Source organism: Lutra lutra, chromosome 11 (genome assembly GCF_902655055.1).
Source record: "Lutra lutra chromosome 11, mLutLut1.2, whole genome shotgun sequence".
Classification (NCBI taxonomy): Eukaryota; Metazoa; Chordata; class Mammalia; order Carnivora; family Mustelidae; genus Lutra; species Lutra lutra.
In genome coordinates, this window is record NC_062288.1 from 42,154,907 (window position 1) to 42,173,631 (window position 18,725).

The following is an 18,725-nucleotide window of genomic DNA, read 5'->3' on the forward strand; positions in this document are numbered from 1 at the left end:
ACTCTTCTCAGACTTCAAAGCAACAGGCCAAGAGGAGGGTTGGCACTTAGGCCTGGCTGCTCCTTTTTTTTCAGGGTCACTGCCTTCTTCCACCCTTTCCTGTCGGAGGAGGGAGGCCTCTGACATGCCCCCTTCTCCCGCTGGGCCCTAAATTGTCCCCACATCCCCTCCATTTCACCCTCACTGGATACTCCCTTCAGCTGCTCTTTCTCTGAACCCCCTGACCTAACTTCCCGAATGCCACAATTAGAGAACCAAATTCTTTTCCAGATGAGAATATTTCCAAATGAGTGCCTGATGCAAGTGATTTCTACATACGCTGGGGGCTCTTCTCTATATAAATCATTCCACATGAGGATCGGAGTTCATTGGCTTGGATGACCCAGGCTGTTTTCCCTTCCCCAACAGGTGGGAGTATCAAAAGCATGAAGAAAATGTCTGACAGGTTATCCTTGCTGAGAGCAGTTAGGAATGTGCTTCCATCTGGCTTAAAGAGTCTTGGAAAATGTTGGTGGGACACCCTGCTGAGAGGTTATGCCAGAGTAATGGGAGAGTGGTGGTGGGATTATCTCACATCAACAGGCCTTTGGTCTTTTCATGCAATCGACACTGAAATGGTAAGATAATGTGCCAATCATGGTATACTTCTGATTCCCGTCTTTTTTTTTTTTTAAATATAATCTCATAGATTACCTTATAATATAATCAATATATCTATTATAGACACATAATTACTGCAAACAAGGCTAGTTGGTAACATGCAAGTTATTATTGTTTAACATTAACTGAATTCCATGTGCAATTAGCCTGCAGAACACTTGGCTTAATTTGATATGATAGGGACTTAAGAGATCTCAGTATAGTTTGGTTGGGTTGTAGAGTGGCAACAACTTTTAAAAAAAGGGAATAACTCATCTTAGTCATGTAGGAGGTCATATAGGAAACTATGGGGCAAAACTGATTTAAAGTGGGTGAGCCTATTTGTAGTCTTGATAGGGAATTTAGGATATCTTAAAGATGTCTCCAGCAAAGATATGCTATACCCACTTCCTCTTCCCCCTAATTTCCCAAAGTTCTAGGACAGCCCTCAGAGATCGCTATGGCCTTGCTAGGAGAGTTAGGTGACTGTACTTCGGGGGCAGCCCTCACCTAGACGTCCACTGCTGGAGTCTGGGAAGCCAGGTGCAACTGCACAGTACCTATAAGAACATCACGGGAATACTTCCTGTGATCAACACTGGTAAAGTGGATGATGACCAAAGGAAGAGAGAGGCAGCTGTAAATACAGAGATCTTCAGTTGAGCACATGTTCTCTTTGGGGGCATATCTCAAAAAAGAACAGCCCCACGAGCTTGAAAGGCCCTCCTTGGGCACCTGGGTGGCTCAGTGGGTTAAAGCCTCTGCCTTCGGCACAGGTCATGGTCTCAGGGTCCTGGGATTGAGTCCCTCATTGGGCTCTCTGATCAGCGGGGAGCCTGCTTCCCCCTCTCTCTCTCTCTGCCTGCCTCTCTGCCTACTTGTGATCTCTGTCTGTCAAATAAATAAATAAAATAAAAAAGAAAGGCCCTCCTTTGACAACTAAGGACAACCTGCTCTTTCTGAGGAGCACTAATTAAATGCCTCTTTTGGTGGTGGCAATGGTGTTTTCAGTTAAAGATAGCACACCTCAGTGGCCTTTCCTACCTTGCTGCATCACCTCAACTCAGGAAGCACCCAGTCATGTGGAGATGGGTATTTGATGCCTCCTCATTTGGTTTGATAAAGGGAATTTTGAATTAAGACACTGTGGCCAGAAGAAGTCAGAATGTAATTCCCAGGATTATGCAAAACTCTCCACCCTTGTAGCCCCTGATTTGCACCCTCGGGAGCTCAAACAGAAATTAGTATAGAAAGACAGAAAATAGTGTTAGGCCAGTTGAGGCAGCTGTCATCTCCAGGGGATAAAACACTGTATTACCTTTCGTTGCAGGGCTGTTGTCATTTGGACTGCTTGTCTGTGGTGCTGGCCATGGAGTAGGAGGAGGACTGACACTGCTCTCTGACCAGCCTAATGTTCAAAACCAGAGGTGGTTAGGTCTAGGGAAGAGCAGGCACACTGCTCCACCAGTTGCTGGGTGCACACATGGTCTCACTCACAAAGGCCTCCAGAGAAAGGGAAAAGGGTGGCATGACAAGGCCCTTCTGCCACGATCCTCGTACCTGGCATAGGTTTTAGGGGACAGTAGGTATGTGTAATCATGCCCAATTCATAAGTATGGAAAATTAGGGAAAATACTGGATTTTGAAAAAGAATTTTTTTTGTGAAATTGCTAAGGTTAAGACATTTTTTTTTCTATGCCCATTTTTCTTCTCAAATAACATTATGTTATGGTCACACCAAAGATTATACATAACATTCCAAGGAAATTAAGTGCCTTGCCTTTCTGTCATAAATGGAGAAAGCTTTAAAAAGTGACCACCAGTAAATGTAGCAATATAACTAATAAACTGTGGGTCTTCTCTACTTCACTATGATCCATTATGATCATTTATTTTCTATACAGCTAATTCAAATTGAGAAGCTTAGTTAATACACAGAAATAAGTGGTAGTCTAGTCCAAATATGTGAGGGGAAAGAAAGCCCCCTTTATCATGATGCTGTACCTTACAGTGGCATTTAGCCTGTGAAACCCAACATTCCCTAACATCCCTGTGCTCTGCCCGCCCCTCTTGTGGACGTGGCATTTTGCATTCGGCAGTCCTGCTTTGGTGGGAGGCAAGCCTCATTTCCCAGGGCCTTCACTATGTGTGCTAGATGTTTGGGCCTGGCTTACATTTAATTTAGAACTTTACCAAATACTTTGCACGTCTGCTTTAATTCTTGGTGTGGAAGTTCTATCTTCTCAGTGAGACAAATTGTTTCTTCAATGTCCTCCAAAATACCTGATGCAGTATGGGAAAGCTGTTATGGACTAAGTCCATTCTTGATTCTCACTGTGAAACACAGACCATCAGACGATGCACCACAGTTGGGTGCAGCATTGTTAAAACTGTATCCTTTTAATGGGATGCTCTGGTTATAGCATCTTCTTCAGAAAAGGTTTTGTCTCTGCTAAGGCCCTCATGAGACAACGTGTTTGGATCTCACAGTTCAGCTGGGGTGGTGAAAGCAATTTCTGGAGCAAGAAAGTCACAGGGTATATGCAAAAAAAAAAAAAAAAAAAAAAAGACAGAATTTCATGCTATTTATTTCCCCTGCCATTATTCTAAGATGCCTCATAGGGGACTTACCTAGCGAATCTTACTATATTTATTAGTTTGCATTTTTGTGTCACCTCCTAGAGTTGAGCCTCCTGAAGGCAAGAACCACATATTTTTCATCTGTACATCCTTTACTGCACCATCTGGCACATGATGGCTATTGGATTAGGATAGACTCTTGGAGAATATTCTTAAACCATGAGAAGTACACTTATGAAGCATTATTATTGTAAGAGATGGCAAAACAATGCTTCGCACCATAGATGTTACAATACTCACTGGCTGAGTTATTTCATTTTGGGCAAGTGGCATGCAAACTTCTCTATGAAGACTAACCAGTGACAAAGGAAACAGGAGGCCTGAGCTCTATCTACTGAATCTAAAACAATGTGAACATAGAGAGGGGTTTTAAGAGTATTACTATTCATTGGAAAGGTAGTTGAATATGTCGTTAATATAATTCATAAACATTCAAAAGCACCAGATTCTGAAGGAGCTTTCTGGGATAATGGAAATGTTCTAACACTGCACTACAGTGATTATTGCACAATATAAATTTACCAGAAATCCTTGCATCACTCTTTTACAATGGCTGGTTTTTATGGTATGTAAATTACAGTTCAAAAAAGCAGTTTATTTGTAAAACTGACCAGTATTCAATGGAATCCAGGAGTAACATAACTTCTCTAGTTCCTAGATAACTGGCCCATGAGCATTACTTCTCAGCACAAATCACATAAAACAGTGGTAAATGTGGGAAGTTAGAGCTGGGGATCCACCATATGCCAAATAAAGCTGAAAGAGGTAGAATGTAACTGAGTAAATTTTACCCTTTTCCCTACAACCCTGTCCCCAACACCAAATGCAGTCAAGACCCACGGAACCTTTCTACCAAGCCCTGCAAGCCTGGCCTCAACCTCTTACAGCACTGGCTCCTAAAGTGTGGTTCCCACACCAGCAGCATGGGCACCACCTGTGAGCTGGCTAGAAATGCAAGTTCCCAGGGCCAACTCTGACCCAGTGAATCAGAATTCCTAGGGGGCAAGCCCAGGAAACTGTTTCAACAACCCCCCAGTGACTGCTATGCGTGTGCAAGTTTGGGAAGCACTGTCATAGGAGGCCTCCAAGAAGGCTGCAAGGGTCACCATGTCCATCAGGATCAGGTCATCTTGGCTGAGGCCAGAGCCAGACAAAGATAGAGGCCCTCTTAGGAAAAAGAGGGGTCGGTCTCAAAAACCCACCTCTCCTCAGGTCCTGCGGTTTTAAGCTCTTCAGTCCCATGAAGCTGAGTTCAAGGAGGCCCACACTTCCAGAGAGAACCTCAACTGACTCAGAGCAAAGCCAAATGACAGGTACAGAAGTCAACCCCTCCCTGATCTCTGGATGCTATTTGATACGGTGGGAACTCAACGAGATAATTCTTCCCACTTCAAAAATATGCACAACATTCATTTTTTTTAAATGGTTGCAGAGAACGTTCGAAAAGCAAGGCAGGTTCAAAGCATTGTATTTTTTGTAGTAGAAAATGGAACACATTCCTAACGTAGGCAGAAATAAATCCACATGTCAAAATGGAGCTTCCCTCACTTTACGTAATGGGCATGTTCCCGAAAGGTTATAAATAAATAAACTGTCTGTAATCAAGCCATATTTTAAAAGTACCAGAAATATAAATCACATTTCAAGCCCATCACTTCAAGGATTATAATGGCATATTCCTTTATAAAAACAATAAATGGCTTCTAATTGAATTCATTTGTTAACTACAGATGATTTAATTTAATTGCTTGCCTAAACACTCATGAACCATACAAGCAACATCTAGAATCTACAGATTTGAGGGCTTCTCTACAGCAAAGGACATGAAGAAAGAGTCTGAAGACATGCCCTCGTTGGGGACTAACATGACAGGGACAGCATCCCTCAGAATTTTCACAAAGACACAGGGGATCATTATTCCTTTGCCTCATAGTAAGAGGCAGAAACCACAGTGAGTTTGCCAAGTCACATTGTTTCCTCAGAACAGCTATTAAGGGTAAGTCTAACAACGTATGTGCATGAGGGGAGAACATGGTATGGCTGGGACATAAGAGAAAAAGAAAGAAAACACTAAGCTCAGCTGCCATGTCATGCTCACTCATATCACTTTGGGAATTATTTAGGCGTGCAATGAGAGTAATTATGGATGGAATGCCAAGCCAGATTTCAAATGTCTTGGCTTCTGTCAGGAAAAAATGCTATTTAAAGAGAACTTAGTGTAGTTAATATTCCTGTAATTGCCATCAACTGTTCTCTAGTTGGTGTTAGTTGGCTGAGGCGTTTTTTGACATGAAGGTGTGGCTAGGAAGATGTCTCCCCATCTTAGAGTCATTGTGTCAGGAGAGGGTGGTGAAGGGTGAGGGCTGCAGAGCCAGCACGGAGAGCTCTGTGAACAAAATGATGATCCTAGCTCACAGATGCTTTGATATGTCAACTGTATTATCCATTTGCAGGAAACACATATAAAATTTTATTGGAGCAATCCTCCCCCCTTTACTTACATAGGGGAAAATATAAATTGGCCAGAAATAACACTGGCCTGCTAGAGCAGCAAGTGAAGCCAAGAAAACACCATCCAGAGGAGCACTTTACCATGAAGGTAATTTCACTAGCTGGGAGAGCAAAAGCCTGGGCTGGGTTGATGATCACCCAGCCTGGGGGACACTGAGGTGGGGTGGGCAGTGAAGGGGAAAGTGGGAACACCACAGTCATGGTAGCCAAGCACCACCCTGCCGTCCACATTTCCCCCTTCTGGTCCCCAGTTTCCATATCTGCAAAGGGTGGATAAAAGTCTCTGCCTCATTAGGTTGTTGTATGAATAAAATGGGATCTACTAGGTGAAACCTGGGAGCACAGAGGCTAGAGAGCAGGCCACCAATAAATCCAAGCTGAATCTGAAGTTTAGTACAGCTCAGCACACATGAGGAGCAACCCCCTGAGATTAGTTTAGGATTGCTTTCTTTTCATCTAGTGATTCAGTGTCTGTTGTTCTTGCTCTCTCTTCTTGTCATCCATCCATCCATCCATCCATCCATCCATCCATCCATCCATCCATCCATTCATCCATCCATCCAGTCTTTTTTTTTTTTTCCAGGCCCTCAGCCATGTTCTGGAAATACACTAGTGAGCAACACAAACATGGGCCTGGCCCATGACAACCAAAAGCAAGAGACAGAAAATTACACCAATCTTACAATGATGTGAGAGAAAAGCAATGAGTAAGTACTGGCTGTAAAGGGAATGGAGGCAGAAACACCAAACCCGGATTGCTGGCAGGGGTAGTGGGGAGAGAGAGTCAAGGAAGGCTCCCTGGATGAAATGACATTGAAGCTGAGAACCTGAGGGATGAGAACTTAACCAGGGAAAGCAAGCATCATGGGTTTGAGGTGGGAGACATGCTCTAAGGAGGAGAGAGAGCATGTGCCAGACACATTCAAGTTCGATATGGCTAGAGTCCGGCTTACTGACAGAATACATGGGTCTCCAGCAAAACAAGGTTATTAAGTTATGCTAAGTAAAGGTGTGGGAAGTGTAGGCAGCAACGGGACTGGGGTCAGGTTCTAAAGGACCCTGTAAGCCAAGCTGAGGAGTTTAGAACTTATGCAAATGGTGGATATAAAATTGCAACAACCTGGCAAGTTGCAAGACCTCTCTAGGATTTCCTGACTTCCTCACCTATAAAATGAGGGTGGAGTAGATAGATGGTCATCAAGTCTCCTTCCATAGATTAATGGAGGCACTCAAATTCTGCACATACCCAAGATCTACAGATGCTCCTCCACAAGCCGCTTCTCTAACGGAACAAAACTTCTGTTGGCTCATGCTGAGAGGGCCTACCCTGTGTTCAAACTCTGACTACCCCCTGCAGTCTTCTCCTTATTGTCTGAGTCCCAGGAATATCAGTTATCTGGAACCAGGTTAAGCCAGGAATGGCAAGAGGTGAGCTTAGTTTGAGGAAAGGTGAATTTGAGATAAGGCAAAGCTTGACAGTACATTAGCCTTAAATAGAAACCCACCCAGATGGTAATAGCACCTAGGCATGGTGTAAAACAAAAGAATAGCCAGAAGGAATGCAGGGCTGTATGTTTGTGAGAATGTGGAACAAGACTCCTAACTTTGGTTTGCAGAATCCTAAATTAAAAGATGTCCTGGTGCATTTATTTTGAGCAGATGGTAGTCTTTTCAGTATCAGCGTCTATTTCTAAATTAAATTTGGGGTATTGGTGGAGAATGGAGAAGAATCTCAAATGAGGCTTATCAGCCTTACCTTGTCTCCACCTTGGGCAACCCCTCTGGTCAGCTCTCTTTCTAGTCACATTAAGAGGCCTCCGGAAGGTACAGTTTTCTCATCACTGTATGACATAGGAAACCCCAGCCCTTATCACGCTGGTAATTTCAGAAACTCTTAGAGATCCTACATAGAATCAATTCCTCTTTTAAATGTCCAGCCCAACTTGATCCTAAATGTAAGTTGCTTTGTTTTGTTCTCCTAGAACCTGAAGTTGGGGTGGCGGGGGGAGAGGAAAATATAATTGTTATGTTACTAAATCTCCCCTTCCATTCTATTCTCCCAGAGCACAGAGGAGTAGAGGGGTGAGAATGGACAAAGAAAGGAGCGAGGGCAGCAGAAGAAAAATGGGGAGATAAAGAAGAGAGGAGATAGAAGAGGTGAAGGAGAAGTGAGGAGGGGAGAAAGGGAGGGAAATGCAGCCTGTGGAAGAGCAGAGGTTGCTGTAGTTGGAGTCTGGGGGGGTTCCCCTCTGTTCTCTTGACACTCTGACCTTGAAGATGCAGCCCCACCTGGACCTCACAGAGAACTAGGACAATGGTAGATGAGACTGAGCAGGAATGCACTACAGGGAAGGTGTGGGAGGCTGCTAGCACAGGCAAAGATTCTATAGATCATCTTGATTTCAAATGTTCTATTCTGGAACATCATCCAATTTTTGTGGTTGACAGGGACCCTGCCTCCCCACATCCACATTCCTCCTCCATGACAACCACTTGTCCTTGGTCTCTGTGTGTGTCCAGGACACCCAGGGCCAGTCTAATATAAGCACAAGTCCTGCTCCTCTGGGAGCATCCAAGGAGAGGCCTGAAGGAACCCACTGAGGAAACACGTTTACCATCAGAGACTTGGTACAGAGAGGCAACTGCATAGAATGGTGAAAAGGCACAGACTTCAGAGTCACATGGCTTGGGTTCACAGTCTGCCTCCTACCAGATATATGATCTCAGGCAAATTACCTAGCTCCTCTGTTCCTCAGTTTCCTGGGCCCTAAAAAGGAAATGATGATAGTTCCTGCCTGGGAAGGGTGTGGTGAGGATTAGGTAAGTTAACTCTCTGCCACTGCCTGTTCCACTAAACCAACATGCCAACGAGCCTTTCTACTCCATGCTGGTTGAATACTTATTTGTTTCCATTGTTTATTTAATTTGGGTTTTGAGATGATCTGGATAATGAGGGGAAGCAGTTTCAATACGAGGTGTCAGAAGGTTAACAGATGCTTTTGCAATTCATGTATATAGATGGACTTTATCTAGACCATGGAAGTAATAAAAAAAAAGTCTAGAGGGGTGCCTGGGTGGCTCGGTGGGTTAAAGCCTCTGCCTTCAGCTCAGGTCATGATCCCAGGGTCCTGGGATCGAGCCCCGCATCGGGCTCTCTGCTCGGCGGGGAGCCCGCTTCCTCCTCTCTCTCTCTGCCTGCCTCTCTGCCTCCTTGTGATCTCTGTCAAAAAAAAAAAAAAAGTCTAGAGCCAATACTCATCTTTTCTTCTTTTTTAGGTGGGTGGGGAAAGTCCTGGCAAAAGCACAGAATGCGGTTGTAACTGGGTAACATGATTGGTCATTGAAGCAGGGTGCCCCTTCTTTATTTGTACCACACCTGTTTCGAAGGTTCCCTGCCATCAGAGCCGCATCAGGGCTGGAATTGTGGGATCACCTGTTGGGAATCCATAGGTGTGGCAGAAGCTAAATGGCCTTCCTCTTTCAAACACTTAGGTTCCACTTTTTTTTTTTTCTCCTGTCATTTTGAGTTCCATAGACATTCAATTTGTGGCTATTGGTATGCAAAGGAAACACGATAATCAGAGGACATAAAACAACTCCTTTAACACTGGTCTTCATAGAATACCAGAAGAAAAAAGGAAACTTTTAGCAGCCAGGATAATCCTTTTAAGTGGTAAATCAGATCAAGCCCATCGGCAGTCCAAGACACTGTGATGGTTCCCAATTTTGCTTGGGCCCCCCAAAGGCCCAGGTTCTTCCAAAGGCCAGGAGGCCCTGTATGGCCAAGCCTCTGCCTCCCTGCCTCACTCCAGGCACAGAGCTCTTCCTGCAGACCCTTGACCACACTAGGCATGATGAGTATTGTGTTCCCTCTGTCCCCATCTCCCCATGGCCAATTCTCTCACCTCCTCAAGTCAGCTCAGAGCTCATCTTCTCAGTAAGAATCCTATTTAGTTCTACAGCCTGACCTGCCTTGCCATCTGCCCAACATTATCTCCTGGTACTATTTTTCCTTTTCTCCATAATACCGATCAATTTCTAGCCTAGTCTGTGATTTTTCTTTACAATGTGTATTGCTCATTATCTCCTCTTCATTAGAACGTGAGTTCCAGGAAGGCAGAAGCCTTTTCTGTTATATTCTCAGATGACTCTCCAGTGCCTGGGACCAAGAAGGACCTGATAAATCTCTGTTGAATCAAGGAGAAACAAATGGCCTCCCTTGGTCTACCAGTACAAGAATGCCTCTTTCTACAGCCAGCTTATATTTCTGTCAGAACATCTCCCTCCTTAGCCCCAAGCACACTCCAGTGCTGTTTCCTTGGATCTGGGACAAGGTTAAATGGTGAAGTCCACTGCCACGGCTCCTGTTGTAACTCTCAGGGACCTCTCATAACATGGGCCCTGAGCTGAGATCTCATGACCTCCTCAGGAAGAGAGCATGGAGCTCTGACTTCTCAGCTGTCAGTGGGGGCCACCCACAAGTGAGTGACACTCAGCCACCCCAGCTAAGGGGGAGCACTGCCACCACCATTCCTGTGGGTCTTCATAGCTGGGGGCATGAGTGGGGTTCATCCTGTTGCACAGCTGGAGAGTCTCCAGCAGCCCCAAGATCTGAGTAGTGGATCCTGGCTCTGGGCTTCCAACTCTCCCACAGCTTGTCAGCACCTCCACCACAGGTGGGTGGGGGTGAAACTCCAGTCACTGGCAGCACTGCTCCTCTGGAGCTCCGTGGGAGAGATGGCGAAACCCAGGGGTGAGACTCGGGGTGAAGTATTTTTGGACTCCATTTATCCCTCCTATCTCTAACTCTAAATAAATGATATGGCTACAAAACAGGACTCACGGAAGACAATAAAAGGAATGGTGTATTTTATTAAAAAAAAAAAAAAAAAAAGAGGGAAGACTTTTTTTTTTTTTTTGGTCTTGCCCACCAACTTTTGCTGTGTCCATGATCTCATCTCCAAAGACCTGAGGTTCTTTTTTTAATAGCTCATAATTACTTAATCATTCCAGCTCTGCTGTTTGTTCTTAGCTTTAAGTGCCAGATAAACACTTATTAAGGACATAGCCTAAATTCACGGAAAAACCAGAACAATTTGAGAGTTTCCTAATAGTAATGCCTGTCTTACAATTAAGGTGACATGAAAGAAGGAAAAAATAGTGTTGAAATACTAGAAAATCGTTTCTTCCCAAGGTCTGTTTAGAAACTCAAAATTTCTATTTCAATCTGAGTTTGAGTTCTGTACTCTAAATCAATGTGTTCCCCGGGCCGGCAGTTCTCAGCCAGGATGCCTTTCACCCTGACCAGTGTTGCTGGCCACAGACGATCGGCGTGGCAACTGTTATTTCTGTGGTGGCTGACAAGCACGGGGGCTATTGGGCCACGTGTTTCAGACACAACAGGAACAGCTCAGCTGAGAGCATCCTCAGGGCAGGGGTGGGCCAGGAAGGACAGACAGCAAGAAGCAAGATAAAATTCAATGTGAGAAGAGTTAAGAAGCCCAATGGGATGTTACTTGGCACCCAGAAAGATGGCATGACTATAGCAATGTGGAGAACTGTCCAGACAGGAATGGCCAAGCCAATAAGGTCATGACTGTGAAGCCAATCTGATTCTCTGAAGTATGCCGGGAAAAGTCGACATTCAGAGCAAGACAGTAAGAATGAGGGCCACCTCTCTAACCTTTTATTAAAAAAAAAATGTGAACATGAGGAGAAAATGATGAGAAGGAAGAGATCTTAAACCCTATAACACATTTTAAAGGTGGAATAGGATTCTGAGATTTCAACTAAAAAGTCACTGGATATATAAGAAAAATACAAAGATGAAAAAACATCAACAAAAAGACACTAGATATGAAATAAAAATCAGAAAACATTAAAAAAAGACAAAGAAGGAAGAAAGAGGCCTTTGAATTAAAAATAAAGAATGAACAAACCAAAATAAAAAACAAAAAACAAAAACCCTATTTCAATCCCCATGGTACATACCTTGTAGTGAGGCCTGTAAGTCTTTCATGTTTTGGTCTAAAAGCTGCGAAGGAAGGAATCCTGAGCCCGTCTGGGGCCGGGGGTCTGGCTCTCCTGGGGCCACAGTGGGCACTGGCTCCTTCAGCCGGTCGTCTCCAAACACAGCAGCCCACTCCTTGCTGAACTCACCCTCGTCCAGGGAGGAAGCGTTGAAGATCTCATTCAACAGCAGCAGGTCATCTTTGTCAGCACCGTCAGGTTCTGGGGTCCCTGCCATTGGGCCCAGGCAAGCTGATCAAAGTAACAGAGCACAAAACAGCTCACCACCCAGGGCCAAAGCCCTTGGGAGTAAATGCAGTGAGGGCTGGGATGGGACAGACTGGGTGATGGCTAGATTTAAGAACAAGTTTATCAAGCTCTAAATTATTCTCATTATAGCTTCTCTTAAGAAATTTCGGAATTCAATTTCTTAGTCCAGTGGCCCCTCATTTCTATTCCTCCAAAGCAAGTTGTTTCTGAGCACCATTAGAATTGTACTGAAAGTTTCCACCAAAACTCGAGGGTTTTGGTTTTTTCTTAATGTAAAAGTAAATTTATCACCAAAACATTTCTCAAACAGGAAGAAAAGCCAGGATTGAAGGCATGTGAGAGATTTTCGTTCCTTGTTTGCATAGCTTCTGGAATCTTCTCACACAATAAGCCCTAAATCCACAGCCAACACACCATGTGGGCGCCTGCCCTATCATCCAGGATGGGGTGAGGACCCTTGCCACACACTGGGCAGGAGTGGAGGATGTCAGGACATCCATCGATGACCAAAGAAGGCCGCTGGCTTCCCTTCTCCTTTGCTGCAACTGACTGCAACCCAACCACAAGTCCTTGCCAAAGCAAAGGAAAGGTGGGTCTGGTGTGGTTGAGGGCAGCAGTGAAAGAATGACAGGAAAACAGGGCAAACATCAGATCTGCCAGAGACACAGCTCTGGAATGAGTTCAAGACCAGAGGGGAAGGCCTGAGACCATTCTTGCTGTGTGACTACAGCAAGACCCTTAGCTCTTCCGGGCCTCTGTTTTTTCACCTGTAAATTATAATATGAATAATGCACACCTTAAAGCATTGTCAGGAAGACCAAAAGAAATACACCTTAAAATCTCATTGCTTATCCACAAAGGAGACTTTAAAGAGATCCATTCTTACAATATGAACACTGACAAAATACTGAACAGGGCACACAAGTAGAATGGGGACATCACTAACCAGAAAAACTACAAAACTTTTTGCTGGGTTTTCCATCTGTTTTGAACACTAGGGACGGATGGTCTTATTAACTGTGGTTTTGCTGTAGTATCTAATTGCCACAGGGAAACTGCAAACATTGCCGGAAGTCACAAAAAGAAGGAATAATCATGATTTATATTTTCTCTGTGCTACATTGCAATTCTGATACTGACATATTAAGTGAAAATTAACAAGTTTTCCTCAAATATATGAGGTAATTAGTTAGTGACAGCTTTTTTTTTTTTTTTTTAAAGGAATACAGCTTATCTGTCAGCTTCACCGAATCTATTTTCAACCACACTTAATACAATGGTGTTCTGATAGAGGATTTTTGATGTGCTAGGCAGACTAGCTATATATCCAGGAAGGGAGGAGTCCAGACACTCTCCTATCACTATGGTTTAAAAATAGCAGCAAAATATCACCTCAATTGGACAACTGTCTAATTTAAGTATTCTTATTGTTTGTGTTATCACAGAAATTTGCACTGAAACGAAGCCTGTAAGGTGGGGTGGTGAATAAATGAGGGAAATGGCATTTTCATAAACAGGCTGTGAGACAGCTCTGCAGTAGGAGGGTGGGCAGTCAGGACCCACCTTGGCTTGTGAAAGGTGGAAAGGCAGGTGGGCAGAAGGACAGCCCGTGTATGTGAATGCAGGCAGGAAGCCTGGCTGTGTCCCTCAACATGCAGCTGGCTATGCAACCCTCTCCTTCCCTCTCTGAACCTCTCCCGGTGTCACTCCATTTACACATATTAACTTCACAAATCTCTGTACTTTCTGTTTTCCGTTGGGACTGGAATACCCAAACCTTTTCTCGTGGTTTACTTTCTGGCCTGACTGAAACCAGATGATTGCTGAATCAAACCTGTTTTATTGGCGCCAATTCCAATCAAAGAGTAGATTCTAAAGGAAGGGATGACTTTAGATGAGCACTTCCTGAAGTCACTTCACACTCCTGTGCTCAGTCAAACCCTGGGAGAGGCTTCCCTGCTTTCATCAAGATGTCAGTCCAGGGAAGATCATGACTAACATCAGCAACAATAAGTAATAAACTTTGAGCTTTCCAAAACCAACCAGAAACTGCAAAAGCTCTTTGTTTTTACTGTTTAGGTAGTGTGGGAGGGTATTAAGTGGACTTCTGTGGGTTTCGTTAACTTAGCATCCCTTCCCTCCACCTCTTCAGTTTTCCCTTTTGGGAAATACTTTCTCCACAGGATCCTGGTGAGACACCATGTGCCCCAACACCCCTCACCTACGCTGACCAGCATCCCTCATTTCTCAGGCCATGGTGACTGGCTCAGTGATGGGCACACGCCAGAGGCGTGTCTCTGAGAAGGGTCTCTCATTCAGATTCCAAGTTCTAAAGATGCAGTTTTGAGGCACCTGGGGAGCCAAACATAGGGCAAACCAGCACCAAGAGTTGGAAAGAGAATCTTGACAACACTGTGTAAGCCCCAGACCCAGCCTCGCTTGAAGCCAATTCCTTACTGTATGTTTGGAGTTTCAGGGACCAATTCCCAATATAATCTTTTCTTTTTAATTTGAAAGCTCAACTACTTAGAGAGGGGTTTCTATTACTTCCAACCAAAAGGTTCCTGACTAATATTGTATCCTGTCAAACTCAACTTTACTGATAGAAATGAGAAAAGGACCCTTGGTAAGGATGATACTGTCTAGAGCTAGTTCCGATTATTTAGTTGGAGGTTGACCACTGAATTTGGCCTATCAATGTCCTGGTTATTTAACTGTTCAAGTGGGCTACACAGTGGACATTTTTTCTAAGAGAACTTATCACTTCCTTAAAAGCACTGAAACTGGCACTGACTTGAACCAGAAAATAGGGAAGCCCAATTATTGCCCTGATAATTAAGATGCTTGAAATTACTATACATAACTTGTAAGAAAAATTTAATTACAAGTAGAAAAGGACAGGTTTAGGTCTGTAACCAGACATGTCAAGACTTGAAAAATAACACTAGTCAGTTGGCTCTTAAGAATCAAGCTATCATTTTCTTTGGGAATAATTCAACTCAACTGTGAGAAAACGGGACACACAGATAGAGAATAAGCTCTTTGAGTGAAGCCTGGGGAAGGGCAGCACAGGTGGAGTCAGGGAGCTGAGCAAGTATTGCTCCTGGGTTACGGTGCCCCATCTTTCAAGGGTGAACCAGGGTTCCTGGAGCTCTCAGGTGCCAAACCCACAGATACGACTCCAAGTCCCCTCCATGCTCTGGCAGCTTCCTGAGTCTCCATGTTCACGCTCATATCAGGTAACACAACTCCTGACGTTATTACAGAAACAGAGGCCAACAACAAACTCTAGTTCTCACCTCCCAGCCTTCAGCTCTATGACCCTGACCTTTCATGCATTCCTTTCTTCTTTTTAACATAGTCCATTCTACGCTCTGCCCTCCTGTTGGGAGCCTGCTCTGCTCCCACTGGGATTCAGTTCCAGCATCTGTAGTCTCTCTCTCTCTCCAAGGCTTCCTCTCCTGACCTCAGAAGATGTGTGCACATCCCATCTTGTGATTCCTGTCTCCTCTGGCACCCTATCCCACCCCCAACATTGCCCCTCTGGTTGCTTCTCCTTCTATAGCCACACACTCTGTTTTGTCAACCATTCTTGTTTCAGCAGCCCGTTGTCAAGCTCCTGCCCCCACTCCATACTTAAGTGGCCCTCCTGAGGGTTACCAGTGAGATCTTCGTGGCCGATTCCAATCCCCTTTTCTCTGCCCTCACCCCCTGTGGCACTTTGCCCTGTTGCCCACTCTGGAAATGCTGTCATCTCCTGGGGTCTCCATGAAATGGCTCTTTTAGATGTCCTTCTATCTCCTTGACAATACTGTTCCTGCTGCCTCTTCCTACTCTAGTTACTCTAAGTTTCCTCCTAAACCATATCTCCCTTTCCTACATTATCTACAGAATATTTTACCTATTCTCATGTTTCCAGTCTCACCTGGGAAGATTCTCAAATCTCTGTCTCCAATTCCATGTTTTTTTGAACTCTGATGACAAACTCCTGACTTGAAGGTCCTTTGGGGTTTGCCCACTGGCAGGCCTATTGGCACTCGATAAAAAGCACCCTCTCGCTATATACCTTTGCTCAGTTTAGCTGTGAGATTATAACTTCTTACTCAAAAACCTTCAAAGGCTCCCTATGTAACACTCCTTACAGTGGTATTCAGGACCTCTGCAGTCCAGCTCTAATGCAGCCCTGCTAGCAAATCCTTCAGGGAAGCCTACGATTCGGCTAAAACCCACCACATCTGCCATTTCTCAATCACACTTTCCTGCCTTCCTGTCTGGGAACCTGCTATTTTCTCCCAGTGAGATGCCTAGAGAGAAGAATCATACTTAACTGAAAGGGTTCTTGGAAATTACCACCTGTAAGTCACTTTGCCAATGAGGAAAAAGACACCCAAGCTAGATGGCCTGCCAAAGGTCATATAATTTATTAGTTACATATTATTTGGCTGGGGACCCCTGGCTCATAGGTCAAGATGTTTTCTCAGTGCGGTTAAAGATGCGCAAAGCCTGTTAAAGATGTCATGTATAAGTGAATATTCAAACTTTTGTAAAGTTTTGAAGATTTCTAAGGTCAGATGGCTCCACTGCCAGCCAGGCAAAGCTCTTGGCTGCAGGCAGCATGGCAGAATGGCTGAGATGGCAGACCCACTCAGCATGTTTGCCGCACACTGCACAAGGGTTCAAAAATAAAAATCCTATGCCCCTGGGAAAATATTCCCCAGGAAAACGGATTCTGAGCCAATGCACTCTGATTCTGACCCAGTGAGTTTTCAGAGTGAAAACTGACATACAGAGAAAGCTCTCTTAAGTTCAGACAGAGGGTGGGTGACAGAAAGTAAATGTGGGGAACTGGTGACAGCCCACTCAGGTTATAGTTTTGAAATCATACAGAGTTTCATGACCTCAGCATGAATTAGGAACACAGAAGATGGAAACATAGCTACATAGACCAAAAATGAGAGCACAGGAAAACAATGAGATAAATGTCACATAAGTTACCTTCATCTGTGTGTGAAACAGGAAGACACTGTTTCTTTGGTTTTCTCTCTGGTCCCCACTCTCAGCATTATGACAATGTAAAGGCTGCACACTTGCAATACACATGAAAAACCCCAACAATCAACACAGCCCTCACACATCCCAACAGAGAGTATAGGGGAGAAAGATAAGGGGGGAAACCACTGTACAAAAATGTCTAACGAGGGGTGCCTGGGTGGCTCAGTGGGTTAAGCCGCTGCCTTCGGCTCAGGTCATGATCTCAGGGTCCTGGGATCGAGCCCCGCACCGGGCTCTCTGCTCAGCAGGGAGCCTGCTTCCTCCCCTCTCTCTGCCTGCCTCTCTGCCTGCTTGTGATCTCTCTCTGTCAAATAAATAAATAAAATCTTAAAAAAAAAAAAAATGTCTAACGAGAAAAGTATTCATCCTTATAAAAGGCTGTGGTAACAAATTGTAGTGGTGTGGAATCCAAGAATACTACTTCTAAAAACTACCTTTTGGTGAAAAAAGACACAGCTAATAATAATAACAGATGGGGGGAAATCCATCTCTACCCACTCTCTGGGATACACACATACACACACCCTCCAAAAACATGAAAACAAAATCCCAACAGTGCTAGACCCCGAGGAGACATTCAAAAAATATTTCTTGATGATCCCCAGCCCTGGTCCTCCATTTCAGCAAAGGAGCTTAACAAGCAAGCAATTTACTGAGAAACTTGACACCTGAGGCAGGAGTAAATCCATATACAATATTCCATGGTGATCAAGTAAGAACAGTAGAGTGGTTTTAAAACTGCACCATTATTTTATGAAAGGACCAAAACCAGAATTTCATCCACCAGTGCTGAGAGAGACAGGGAGAAGGGAAAGTTGATGAGAAAAGATAACAAGCTTAGTTTTTGCTTCACTACATGTGAGGAAGCAATGAGATCCCTAGTCAGCTCTGTACGGAGAATAGCAAGAGATAGTCCCGAACATCTTGGGAAACAAGGCATCGGGACATAAGCTTATATTACTATTAAGGGCTAAAGATCTGCACCCAGACCTAAGTATGCTTTTGAATGACCTTCTTTGTTGTTCTGATTATTGACCAGAATTTAGAATCACAAGTTTGAAAGTAGTAACCAAAGAAATGGCAGAAGACAATACATTTTAATTGTAATGTGTACACTTACAATTCTTAAAAATTTCAGTTAACCTTGTCCTAGAAAAGGATCTTTTGGATAAATCCAAGTAATGAGATTTAGGTGTGCTAAGTTCATCTAACTCTCTCTGCTTCATACCACTGCTTTCGGTTCAGTTACTTTTCTGCTAGCCCAACTTTGAGGAACACAAAAACTTCTACATGTTACAACTAATTCATGAGTTGAGGTTGGGATTGTCCCATGTGGTCACAAAGCAATTTTAGGGCCACTTTCAAGTTATTGGAAAATGTCACTCAGTTGTTTTTTGGTTTTTGTTTTTTTTAACTTAAAAATTTTTATCAACTGGCCAAATATTGGTTTTCTATTTATATTATCTATTTAGTAGGAGAAAACACATTTCATTATGACACAGAATCAGAGTGATTTTCTGCGCATCAGCTCCTGGAGAACTGTCTTCTTGTTGTTATAAGCAGTTTGCTTTTCGATAACATTGTGCCACAGCTTAGCCATTACT

At 43.9% G+C, this 18,725-nt stretch overlaps 1 protein-coding gene and 1 long non-coding RNA gene across 21 annotated transcripts in view; one reads left to right on the top strand and one right to left on the bottom strand.

Moving 5' to 3' along the window:
• Nucleotides 1–18,725, bottom strand: part of ICA1 (islet cell autoantigen 1) — a 148,321-nt gene that overhangs the window by 5,046 nt on the left and 124,550 nt on the right. For 18 of the 20 annotated variants that reach the window (XM_047695110.1, XM_047695109.1, XM_047695122.1 and 15 more), the window contains 2 exons: nt 11,782–12,051; nt 1,958–2,047 (listed from right to left, as the gene is read on the bottom strand). In XM_047695110.1, the coding sequence (XP_047551066.1) occupies nt 1,958–2,047; nt 11,782–12,051 (360 nt within the window). The remainder of the gene's footprint in view (nt 1–1,957; nt 2,048–11,781; nt 12,052–18,725) is intronic. The other 2 variants (XM_047695129.1, XM_047695111.1) reach the window with 1 other exon arrangement.
• Nucleotides 1,095–16,457, top strand: LOC125080911 (uncharacterized). Its single transcript, XR_007121537.1, has 3 exons — nt 1,095–1,227; nt 12,553–12,555; nt 16,446–16,457. It is a non-coding gene; the product is annotated as an uncharacterized LOC125080911 (long non-coding RNA).